Source organism: Buceros rhinoceros, unplaced genomic scaffold, assembly GCF_000710305.1.
Source record: "Buceros rhinoceros silvestris isolate BGI_N320 unplaced genomic scaffold, ASM71030v1 scaffold6981, whole genome shotgun sequence".
Lineage (NCBI taxonomy): Eukaryota > Metazoa > Chordata > Aves > Bucerotiformes > Bucerotidae > Buceros > Buceros rhinoceros.
Genome location: NW_010393576.1, coordinates 13,242 through 25,856, shown reverse-complemented (window position 1 = coordinate 25,856; position 12,615 = coordinate 13,242). Strand labels below are relative to the sequence as shown.

Here is a 12,615-nt window from a genome sequence, read left to right as displayed (position 1 = left end):
TAATAGGTTCAGGCCATTGTATTTCTGTTACTTTCTCCTTTTGTCAGTTTTTATCTTAAAACAGTTCTCCTGCAGGTTCCTGAAGACTGTCTTGTCTGAAATGCTTTGTTAGTCTACCTCAGGTTTATAAGCAACTTTGTAATAGGCTGTATTAGATGTTTAAATACTGTAGAAAAGAGCAAGCTCCACCGATTTCTGCCTAGTTGCAAAATACAGATATTTTAAACACATATGGGAGTGACCTCTGACTGGGTATCTAGTGCCCATGTTAGATCTGTTAGCCTCCAGCTGCTGCGAAAACAAGAGCATGAGTCACCACAGACCCGCTCATATACATGCCAACCCATCATGGATGTCACAAATACCATGGCGTATGTACGTACCCATGTTTACACATCTGAATTGCTCTCTGGAGATCAGAATGTCTTGCACAGCTGGAAGTGTAAAGATGCAAGAACTGTTCTGTCATCAGTGTGGGTATATTGTGCGATTGGCAGCAGAGGGTTGGTTTTTGTTTTTTTTTTTTACTAAAGTGACACCTATGCTTTTCCCAGAACAACCAGTGTCAGATATTTCCCTGACTATATTCTAGCCATGAAAAAGCAGTTTATTCCTTGCCATGATGAAACAGAATCAAATAAATGATTCTGGATTTTTAGCATAACAAAGATGATTGCTGACTTCATGTTACTAAAAGGCATGGGAGTACATTGCTAAATTGGTACTGTATTTAGAGCTGAATATGTGGCTTAAAAATATAGGTTTATTTATAGTCTCTTGCTTATTGGTAATGTTATAAACTCCACGTAGATCTCTTGTAGTGGATAAATGCTCAGCACTTTAAAAAACTTTACAAGAACTTAAGAGCCTTTGAACCTCTAAGAGGCAATACATTTTTACTTATTCCAGCCTTCTGAGTAATATGTTATCAAGAGTAATATTAGTGGCTCACAGTTCAGTGAGAACTAACCTCTCAGAGATGGAGACTAAAAGTTTTAAAAGATTAAAGTAGAAAGCCTTATTTCACTAATGTGAATTTCTCCTTGCAGGTCAGTTGTGTTGGGAAATAGTCATCATTGAAGCAATTGCATCTGTTACGAAATGCCGCTTTTTGATAGATGATCTTTTGTATCCTGGCCCGGAATGGCGCCTCCCTGAATTGTGCTTTCTGGGCTGGACAGGGACTGTCTTACTATCTCACATTTCCAAAAATTTAAGCAATCAGTGTGATGCTGGAAGACAGTTACACCGTGATACAGTCTCACATCAAAATGTTAGTGTTGCCAAAAGATACATAATATTGAAAGTAATGTAATGTTATATATATCAAGACAGTGCGTTCATTGTTTGAATGACCTTCTCAGTAGAAAGCATGATCTGATTTTTAAAGTTAGGGCCTAATTCTGCACCCATTCTGTGACAAAACCTGGGTGCAGGGTAGTTTTGGTCTGCATGGATGGAGTTTGCACAAGTCGCTTGCTGATGAACAATCTGCCAAGAAACTTGGTAATGGCCAGACTAGAATCTGTGAAGGAGAAAAGTGGTACTGATATAAAAATAAACAGGGTGAATCATCTGAAGGTGAATTATTTGAGCTGTATTACATAGTTTCTATTGTCCCATTTCTGACTAAGGAAATAGAAATTTTGGTGTCTCTAATATTTAAATGTAATTTTGCAGTTTGCAGCAAGTGTAGCTGTGCCATGTAGTGTTGGTGACATGCACAGTCTTTCCTTCTAGTGAGAAAGTGACTGTGATTGAACAGCCCACCTTGGCTACTGTAATCAAACCCCAATGGGCCGTCGCCCAGCGGTTGGCCAGTCTGCGATCAGCGTTGGACATCAGGGGCAGAGAGCTCCTGTGCTCATAGGAAACAGTAGTGACCTGAAATAGCCACCTCTGTATTGTTGCATGAACATCAAATACTCCCTTGCGATAACATAGGCATACGGTTTGTTGACTTTATTACGCTACTGTAGCTCACTTGTAGTGATGTGCTTCATTTAACCCATCTTGTAATACTTTACACTATGCATTGAGCACACATTCATCCTGCACTTGGGGCCTGATCCAAAGCATATTAGGTATGTTTGAAAGATCCAGTCTACTTCAAGGACTTCTGGTTCAGGCCCTCTATTTCTCTGAATGCTGTTGCTTTTTTTTTTTTCTTTTCTTTTTATTCATGGGCTGTAAGGGTTTTTTCTTTCTTTTATAAATAGCTGCATTTAAAAGAGAAGCAAGGAGTTGTACAGACAACCCGCATCTCTCTATGCGTGTACTAAATGCAGCTGTTGTCACATGTATAGTATTGTAATCAAAATACAGTGGCACTATTCTGTACCCATAATGTTGATAGAACTTCTTACGTAGAAAATATTACATATCTAAACGAGAATTGTCATCTTGTGTACAGATAAACAGCCACAGAGAAAACGGGTGGGGTATGTAGGTGAACAAACTCTAGATACTCTTCTAGAACTGGAATGCTTAATGGCTCTCTGCTGTGTAGTCAGATGTTATCCTGTACCCAGCTACTCCTGAAAACTTTGTCAGAAAGGGGAGTACAGAATTTATTTACAGCCACCATAAGCACATTAAAATACTAGCAGGATAGGTAGTACTATAGATTTTAAAAGTAGGATTAATTTAAGGAGAGCCACAAAGCACACTTATCATCTTGGAACCTACAGAGTATCCTGCGTATTTTAAAGAATTTGTCAAAGAAAAAGCCTCCCACGGTTGCATCAGAGGCTTTAAAGACTTAATTTTTATTTTAAATTGCCTTTTTGCAGTACTGTCCTCCCACACTGCCTCGTTCTGTTTTGTATGTTAAAATATGCAATTTAAAAGGAAAAGCATGCTTTTAAAGCAGCTGTGGGGAAAGGAAAAACAATGCACGCAGGAGTTCACAGAGCCTTTGGTGCTGGTGATCTTGCAGAGTCCTGAGAGCTGACTGGGCAGTTTGGCAGTTTTGCACAGAAAGGCATTTTGGTAAAGAGAAAGAAAGAGGATACAGACAGTTTGCATTTGAGAAATGGATCAGCCTGGAGCTGAGCGTAGCATCTAATCCCCATGTAGGGAAGTGTTAGGTATAAGGGGGTGGAACAGGACTGGCACTTTCTCGGTATTACAAACTGTGCTCAGAAGTACCAGTTGAATAGGAGGAAAACAGGTGGAAAAACTTGCTGTGGACAGTAGTTTAAATATGTCATGTTACGTACTATATATGCATATGCACCTCACGGCAAATTATACTCTAATAATAGCACTAGCTGCTGACCTACAAACTGCTTCAAAGCATGTGTTTACTGAATTCATTTGAACTCAAATTGTCTGGCAAAGTAGAGCACAATTTCAGTATGTCGTGAAGTTGATAATTAGGATTACTATCTGATAAATCTAGTATTAATGAGAAAAAATATTATTTTGTCATTTCAGATGCAATTGTGTGGAACCAGAACATCCTAGCAATAAAACTTTACGATACTGGCAGGACTACAATATATCTGCATCTGATGTGCCGTGGGGAAACCTAACTGTGTCAGTAAGTGAAATGCCGGAACACAATAAATAAAGGCATAAGCATAAATAATTTTGTCTTTCCTACTGCAGCAAGTTTGTTGAAAAAAATATTCTATTTTTTCCTGATCATATTTGTTCAAATAAAGCATAAAATGTAGTTAATTGAACAAACCTAGCTTAACTGAAGACTTTGTAGCATTATCTCCTTTTGTAAGCATTTTGCAGCCTTTGATAATACACGCTAAAGCAAGCACGTGCATTTTGTGCCCTTCTTTGGAAAGTTCTTGACACACTAGCACAAAAGTTTGACTGACATTAAGCCTAAACATGTCAAATGACAACGGGTTTGTCTGAAATTCTGCCAGGTGGCAAAACCAGTGATCCCTTGTGTGGAAAGATTCAGGAGCATTTATTTCCCCTAAACCATTCTTACAGCTGTTTGGGCTATAGTGGAGAGGAAGGGGAGAAATTTTGTATCGTTTTCTGTTCAGTAACCAAATTTTACTCTTACATAGGCCTTCTGTGTGCAGTGTCTTAGTTGTGTAATTCTTTTCCAGGTGTGGGTTGGGGGAACAAGCTACAGGCAGTTTGGGGAGCTTGTGTGGCTATGTAACTTGTTTCTAAATGGCTTACTTTTCCAGGCTCAAAGGATTGATTTAGGTTTGCTTCCTCAAAGTAACGTTTTCAACTTGATTAAAATGTCTTACTGAGAGCAGTAAGATGTCTTACTTTTTCTCACAGATGGATCATTTCATTAAACAGTCAAAGAGAATTGAGCATAGAAGACACTGTACTGAATGGTTCTCTCAGAAATATAACTGAATTAAACCTGATTGTAGGCATAACCAAATGAAATGCTTAAAAGGCAATGCAGTGGACTGTCTCCAGCAGATACTGTTTTTCTTTCAAAGGCAGCAGTGCAGAGGAACTGGTGTCCTATCATGAGTTAAGCAAGAGCCGCCTTCCATTGCGGAAGGACTGCTCCTCAACTCTGTTGGTGTGGTAACAGCAGAGAGAAAGTTGAGAACTGCTGGCCTGAGGAATTCCAGCAATCCAGAATGAATATTCTCAAAATTGCAGCATGCTCTTAAGAGCATCTGTGCAGGGGCAGACTCCTCCTCTCACTTTCTCAGATCTCTGACAGTGTTTTTCAGAGTACATTTGCAGCTGAGGAGATTTAAAATAACAGATTTTGTTTTAACTATAGATGTAAAAGACCAGCTACATTATATAAAACCCTTTAAAACTTCTGTAAAAGCTTATTACCAAAACTTGAGTTTACATGGGTAGCAGTATAACTGACTGACTTTTCCCATGAGACCCTGTAGTTGTCCAAGAAATAACTGAAGTTTTTAATACTTTAATGTATTTATTTCTTGCAAACAGCATCAGGAAACTTCCAAGTCTCATGTTACAGAGGCTTGTAGTAAAAGATTAGACCTGGTTGTCTATAAATATTTGATTAGTCTCACCCCACAGTCTCTTTTACTGCTCACTTCTTCCTGTTGTTTCTTTTGTCTGATTTAAAAGTTTCAAGTTTCTGAAGATCTGGATTAGCACTCTCTCTTAAAAACAACTGTAGGACCAACAATTTTTTTTTGCTATTTAGGACAAAACAAACACGAGCAAAGTGTTTATTCTGATGGTGACAAAAATCCCTTTCAGTAGGTATATGATGAAATTCACCTCTGTACTGTGCCAGCATCAAGATCTAGCTCAGGCCGGGACAAGTTTTCTATTTGGTGTCCCAGAATATTGAGAATTTCTTCTGGATTTCCTGAAATCTTTTTTCCATTCTTGAAACCTTTATTTCATCAGTCAGTGCACTTCTGACTGATGAAATAGAGAGTGCATCATGCTTACCCCACGTTTACTGCTATACCAGTATAAAAAGTTTTACACTCCCTTTGTCTCACAGTCATCAAATAGCAACTGTATTTTTTTAAGCCAGCCTTTGTCGAGAGCCAAAGTTTCTTTAACATGTCAAGCCACAGTATTGTGACGTGAGTCTGATGAGCCAATGACTCAGTTCATTTTGTACTAAAAGATCCTGATCTGGCAGGATTTTGCTGCCTGGAATCTCTGATTCTGGGTGCTGTGTTTCTTTTTGCTTAGTAAGCGTGGAGGGATTTGGGAAGAAGGAAAGGATTGTGAGTCCACAGTTTGTAGCTCCCATTTTTAGAGCTGCTCTTTATTTCTCTGCTTGTTAAATTGCAACAAGTATGATTTTGGACAACTAACGATGGTATTGGAGAATTACTAGACACGGCTTCTACTCTGTCTGCGTATTTAATCCTATAATATAATGCATAGAATTAATGTTACAGATTTTGGATTTTGCTGCATCTTACCGGATTGCTTTTTTAAGAAAAATATAAATTGTGGAATGTGCTGCCCCCTTGTGGTATTAAATGTCTTGTCTGCTTTTAGGTTAATGCTGTACGTTCTAAGTATCTTTTTCTTTAATTGCTTGGCCTATGAAATTAAAACAAAAAATCGGTTCTTGAGAATGCACCAGGAGTGGCCTTTCTCTTGCTAGCTTTTGAACTTAGCTTTGCTCTCTTGGAAGGAATTAGGAAATGCAAATATGTGTTTGTAAACAGAAAATAAATAAGTATACTTGTTCAGTTTGAAATAAATCTGGTTTTAGATTAATGACTTTATTTGTGGTATGTCTAGAGACTTAATCATTTAATACTAGTTAAAAAAGAGATTATTCTGAGGGTCTGAGAGTTTTCCATGCAGACTAGATGAAAATGTTAGGAGTTTCAATTTTTAGAAGAATAAATATCTAAAAATGGTGATAGTAATATATCTGCCTGCAGTTTAGGAAAGCAATTGGAAAGAAAGTATCAGTGTAAGCATGGATATTTTTCAGAACAACACTACTTTCTCTCTCCGATAGGAGTGTAAAAAGTTTCATGGAGAGTTTGTTGGACGAGCCTGTGGTCATCATGGCCCTTATGTTCCAGATGTCCTCTTTTGGTCTGTCATCTTATTCTTTTCTACGGTAACATTGTCATCCACACTGAAGCAGTTTAAAACTAGCCGATACTTCCCAACAAAGGTGTGTGGTGTTTTTTTAATCCAGAAGTTTCTCATTAGTCATGTGTAAGCATGAGTTCTGCCTGCATTGTGAATTCAGTTGACTGCTGGTGAAGTGGACACTGCATCTGTGTTAGAAAATTGTATCAGAATAAGCTTGTGTTTGGCTGTCAGCACAAAATGACTTAAAACAGTGAAGAAAAATAAATCCTAAATCACACATGAATGTTTTCGTTAAAATTGTTATTTCTCTCAATAATCATAGGTACGATCTGTTGTCAGCGATTTTGCTGTCTTTCTCACTATTTTGTCCATGGTTTTAATTGACTATGCCATCGGGATTCCATCACCAAAACTTCAGGTTCCAAATGCTTTTAAGGTAATTTGTTAATAAACTGCACTGTCATTATTTTGACAAAGTAGTGTGCTGTAGTGAGTTTATTGTATTTTTAATCACCAGGGAGTAGTGATACTATTCTCAATTTTTCGTGTTCACCAAGTACTGTGCAACCTTTCTGATTAGTGGCCCATGTAAGTGACCCTCTCTGGTCAGACCCCTTCATGCTTCCTAATATCTTCTGTGTGAGGACCAACGTGGCTCAAATTACCAAATCCTAGACTACTGTAATGTTCTGGGATTCCTTCAAATTTGTGGGCTCATTGTATCAAATATGACAATAGCCCAGGTGATTTTATTGTATGTATTTTCTCTTTTTGGTATCTGGGAAGTTTAGCATTTTACTGTGCTCTGACATAGATTGATTTTCAAGGAAATAAAATCCCAGTAACGTTTTCGTGTGTATTCTTGTGAAGTTGAAATGTAAATAATCCTTAGAGTTCTGACTGATCATGCATGACTGTTTTTATAGCCCACCAGAGATGATCGTGGCTGGTTTATTACTCCTTTGGGGCCAAATCCTTGGTGGACAGTGATAGCTGCTGTAATTCCAGCCCTGCTTTGTACTATCCTTATCTTTATGGACCAGCAGATCACAGCTGTCATTATCAATAGAAAAGAACACAAACTAAAGGTATTCAGTCAAATAGTTATATTTTCACTGTCATTTCCTGCTTCAGGTTATGTAATGTGCCTTTCTCTACTTGAGTATGCTATGTGTTTTGCTATATGTTATATAACGCCCCTTTAATTTGTTACGCTTTTCCTCACTTGGTCTGTAGAGTACTATGTCAGTGATTCACTGACTTACAGAAGTCTTTATGAATGTAATTTGGAACAGAGATTCTGAATCAAGAAAGTTCTGTCCTCTGCTTCTTTACAAGTATGATATCCATTCACCTAAAGAAAAAACCTGGAACTTAATAGTTTCTTTGAACACCATGATATAAAGTGCATTGTCAGATACTGAAAGTGTTGTTTTAATGGATTGGATTTTGAAAAACTATTCAAGGGTTACTTTGTAATATAAAATTATTTCCTCCCCCTTTCTTCATCCTTCTCTGTGGTTCTACCCATTCTTTTTGTTTGTTTGGGATTTTTTTGCCTTTTCTATCTTAAAGAAGGGAGAAGAATCAAACTGAGCTTTAAAGGCACAATGGGTTCCTAAACCAACATAGGACAACTTCCTGCTCCGTTCTCTAACACTTTAGTTGCCTACAGATGGAGAGAGAAAAAGGGACATCACCCCTCTGAAAAACTGTTGGGCAAAATCTAGCAGCAGGTTTCTGTACATGTATATGCAGCGAGCTTAGGCTTTTTTTGACATACTTTTAATAAGCAGCAATCCAATCCCAAGTTACTTTAGCAAATGCATTTGCAACCTTCACTTTGCACTGCCTCTTCTTGGATGATTGTGACATTTGATATGTTCTTTTTTTGCCCTCTTTGTCAGCCTGGCTCTTCATGTCAATCCATAGCATTGCATGTGGTTAACTTGACAGATGCAGGAATTTGCTGCCAAGCTTTGGAATGTGTTTTTTCAGCACTGGCATCTGGGAGTCAGATGGTCCTCCTGGCTGCCCCCTTGTCTTGCTGCGTTTTAGTTTTGCTGGGGTCTGGTGTAGCATCACCTGTTGCTATGCTTCCTTTTCTTCCCATATGTCAGGTTCCTCAGATCATGTATGAATGTGAGGAAATGCTCTCGGATTCTGTATGCATTAGCAGATACATTCCTCATAAATGTGTCAGAAGGTAAAAAAAGGTGTCTCTGTTAGGATTTGGGATTAAACTCTTTCTTTGAGTGCATTGTGCATTAACTAATACCTGTGTTTGACACATCTCTGAGTTCGTCAGGATGTGTCTTGGAGATAAGACTCATGAGCACTTTCGGGGAGTGAGGGAAGGTTGCTAGAGAGAATTCTTTTTTGTTTTCTTTATATGAATTCCCCTTTTTAAATCATGTAAGCAAATAAGATGGCATTTTCATTTCAATATGTGGCTTACATTTTCATAAACCCAGACACTTCCCATTTTAGAAGTAAAAGTTGTCTTCAGAAAGAAATGATTTGTTTGCTTCCAGCTCATTTTCCCCTCTTTTTTTATACTTCCCATAGCAAATTCTGAATAGTGCACATTTCAGCTTTTGGCAGTCTCTGTCGCAAACCCTTCCAAGTTTAGTTTAGTTACTTTTTTTTTTTCATGTCAAAAGGCATTTGCATGGGTTTACAGGCAAAATTATGGTTCAACACATTCACTTTGTTTGCATGAACATCACTGTTTCATCAGACCATGATACTGGGTTTGTTGCCATATTGCAAAATTCCGTGGAGGTAACTAACTACTTGACTTTTTAAAGGAAAATAGCTTGCGCTCCTGCTTGCAGCTGCGTGGTGGTCCTGGATACTAACTAAAATAGAAGAGAAATAGCCCTATCAGCTATGGTAACATATATCTGTACCACCAAGCTTGATGCAGATCATTGGTCATTTTCAAGTGGAGGTTGTATTTGCAGGTTTTAAAATGTATCTGAGATGTGACCAAAGCATTTATCCAGTACTACAAAAGCAAAACAACATCCTCCTGTAGGTAAATTTACAGAGTATTTGACCACTACAGAGACGATCCAAACCCGAAGGTTTTGTACTGACTTCTCACATGAATGTTTATGATATTATTTTAAGCATTGAATGGGGAACCCAGTAAAACAGTACCTGATGATGGATATTATTTTATAATAATCTAATTTAATTTGTAACTTAATTATAGTTTAATTTCCCTTAATTTCTAGCTATCTGTTCTTAGTTAAGATGAAAGTACATTAGTGAAAACTTATTACTATCACGTGCTTACCAGCTATAAAAACTGTAAAAGGATCAATGTAGTTTTATGGCCATTTGTAGCATAAACTGACTTTATAAATGTTAACTTAAGAATTTTTGTGTAGGAAAGAATCAAAATATGTATTTTTTTCCATCTCCTGTGTAAGAATGGATGGAGAGTCTATTAAGATCATTGCAGTGGAAAGTCGGTAGTGCCACTGGATGTGTCAGGTGCCACTGTTATCCACAGAAGAGATTTAGTTAAAACTAAAAACATATGTAATTTCCATTGTCTTTCTAGTATCTCATTTATAAGCAAGAAAGGTATCTGGTGCCCATTGTAAAGCGGATTTATGAGATGTACCCTTAACTCACAACTGGAATGAGTCTCATAACTTTAAGCATTTCTTGTGAACTAGTCGGAATTCCCCTTAGATAAGCAGTTTGCCATCACTACTGACCCAACCTGGATAACACACAGAAGAAAGCTACTTTTTCCTACAAGTAAAAAATTTTTTATTTGTCTCTAACTGTTGATTAGGAATGCCTGCCAGGATTGTTCGCCTTAATTCAGATATTCATTTTATATATTCATTTTATATCTTCTTGCCGTCATTACTTTTTCTAACAGAAAGGATGTGGATACCATCTCGACCTACTCATGGTGGCAGTCATGCTTGGAGTGTGCTCTATTATGGGACTGCCGTGGTTTGTTGCAGCCACTGTCCTCTCTATTTCCCATGTGAACAGCTTAAAACTGGAATCGGAGTGTTCCGCTCCAGGGGAGCAGCCAAAATTTCTTGGAATCCGGGAGCAAAGAGTCACTGGGCTCATGATTTTTGTCCTTATGGGCTCATCTGTCTTTTTAACAAGTATCCTGAAGGTAATTTGGGGAAGTATGGAAAAGCTACAGCACTGCACTGAACATTTCACCGTGTTTGCTCTATTATTTAATGAGCGCCCTTTCCAGGCATGCTACTAACTTAGTGTCATACGATGATAATCTAAAGTGGAATTCTAATTTTGCGCACTAAAATGGCTAGGGACATGTAACATTTTTGAAACAAAAACTCTGTAATAAAAATCTGTCCTGACTGCAGTCAAAGGGAATTTTGCCATTGACCTGAGGTAGATGAAGATTCACCTTTTGTCTCTACTTAGGGTCCATGGCAAATTACTGTGAAACAGTCTAATTGATACCAATAAGTAAATTTCTTTAGCAAAATTTAAATTTAAATAAATTTAAATTTATTTAGAAAACTTTTTTAGAAAACTTAAAAACATTTTGTGTGTTCTGGGTAATTTAAAAATATTTTTACAATCTCAAGAGAAGTTTTGTGGTTCATTTCTTGGAAGTGACAATGAAAATTCTCTCATGCTGTATGCACGCTCAACACAGTTCACCAGCGTCCTGAAACTGGGTGTCTAGTTATATGCATATATTATACCATCTGTATACATAGTACTTAGTGTTTTTAAGAATTATCTGGCATTGGTGAAATCAGTGAGAGTTTTGACACTGGTTTCAGCAAGACCAGAATTTAGACTTGCATTTTGCTGCAGTGAAAGCATATATATACTCACATACTTATTTTATTCAGTATTTCATAAAAACTTAATTTGAAATCACACAGAACATGTGTTTTGTGTATTTAGTATTTAAAACAGATACTTATCTGTGGAAATACTCTTTTTACCCATGCACTGTAGACTGGGAGCCTGAGCATTTAAAATAGTCTCTTACAAAACCATTCCATAAAAGTCATTCATTAATTTTCAAATGCTTACAGCACAGACCATCTTTTAGCAATATGAACTATTTTGTGTGTCTTGAATGTTTTTCTGAGGTGTATAGCTTTACTATTCGGCTGCTCTCCTGAGCAGTCTTTTAAGTAAAGGATTTAAGCATGTATTAAACACTTCCATTTTTTGGTGTAGTTCTGTTAATTTTATTAATAGCAAATAAAGTATATCATAATAACTGGCCACGAGAGAGAAATAAAGCTATAAAGCCAGATTCTTCTGTTGCTTTATACTCTGAAAACGATTATTAATTTGTAATTGAGTGACTCTGAATTTACAACTTGTCTGATTAATGCAGGCATATGGCACTTTGAATTTCAACTGTTTACAATGTCTTGCTAGAATCATTTAAAATTGTTAAACGGTATTTAATATGCTCTTCCCTTTTTCTGCTTGTTTATGCAGTTTATTCCTATGCCAGTACTTTATGGAGTATTTCTTTACATGGGTGCTTCATCTCTAAAGGGAATTCAGGTAAAATGGATTTATGAAGAGTGTGTTACTGATGATGCTTTCTATAAAACGTGTAGCTATTCTTACTATATTATTTTATTATCTTTTGTGTATAATCTTAAAGGAATGTTGCCAACCTTAAATTCTTGAAAGTGACTCACTTAAAAAGGAAATGGATTCTTTCTAAATAGAGCATTCCCTTTAGGTAGTGTGCTTCAATTTTTTTATTTTTTAGGTGCTGATTCTTTTGTTCTCCCTTGTTATTAAGGGACTTTTGACTGAGCCTAAAAATGGAGTAAAAACTATCAGGAGCTCTTCCCTCTCTGCTGCCTTCCTGTTCACTTGCTTGCCTGCTGCCTTTTCAGCTTCCAAGTTAGTGCCTTTGTAGTGGTACACTTGATCTTGAACTTTGCCTATATGAGGCTTTTGACTAACTTGCCCTAAATCTAACATAGGTGAGATTTTCAAGGTATTTCCTGTGCAAATAAATGTCCCAGGAGAGAAGTGGAACTGTGGCAAGTCCCATGCTACTTGGCCTCAGGGATGAAGGGCAAGTCAGTGGAAGGGCAGCATTCC

At 37.3% G+C, this 12,615-nt stretch overlaps 1 protein-coding gene across 1 annotated transcript in view; it reads left to right on the top strand.

Moving 5' to 3' along the window:
• Positions 1-366: 366 nt before the first annotated feature.
• LOC104501137 (sodium-driven chloride bicarbonate exchanger-like) overlaps positions 367-12,615 on the top strand; it is a 24,829-nt gene continuing 12,580 nt past the window's right edge. Inside the window, exons 1-7 of the mRNA XM_010144896.1 lie at positions 367-371; positions 3,439-3,544; positions 6,428-6,589; positions 6,833-6,946; positions 7,437-7,598; positions 10,415-10,666; positions 11,992-12,060. Of these exons, the coding sequence (XP_010143198.1) occupies positions 367-371; positions 3,439-3,544; positions 6,428-6,589; positions 6,833-6,946; positions 7,437-7,598; positions 10,415-10,666; positions 11,992-12,060 (870 nt within the window). The remainder of the gene's footprint in view (positions 372-3,438; positions 3,545-6,427; positions 6,590-6,832; positions 6,947-7,436; positions 7,599-10,414; positions 10,667-11,991; positions 12,061-12,615) is intronic.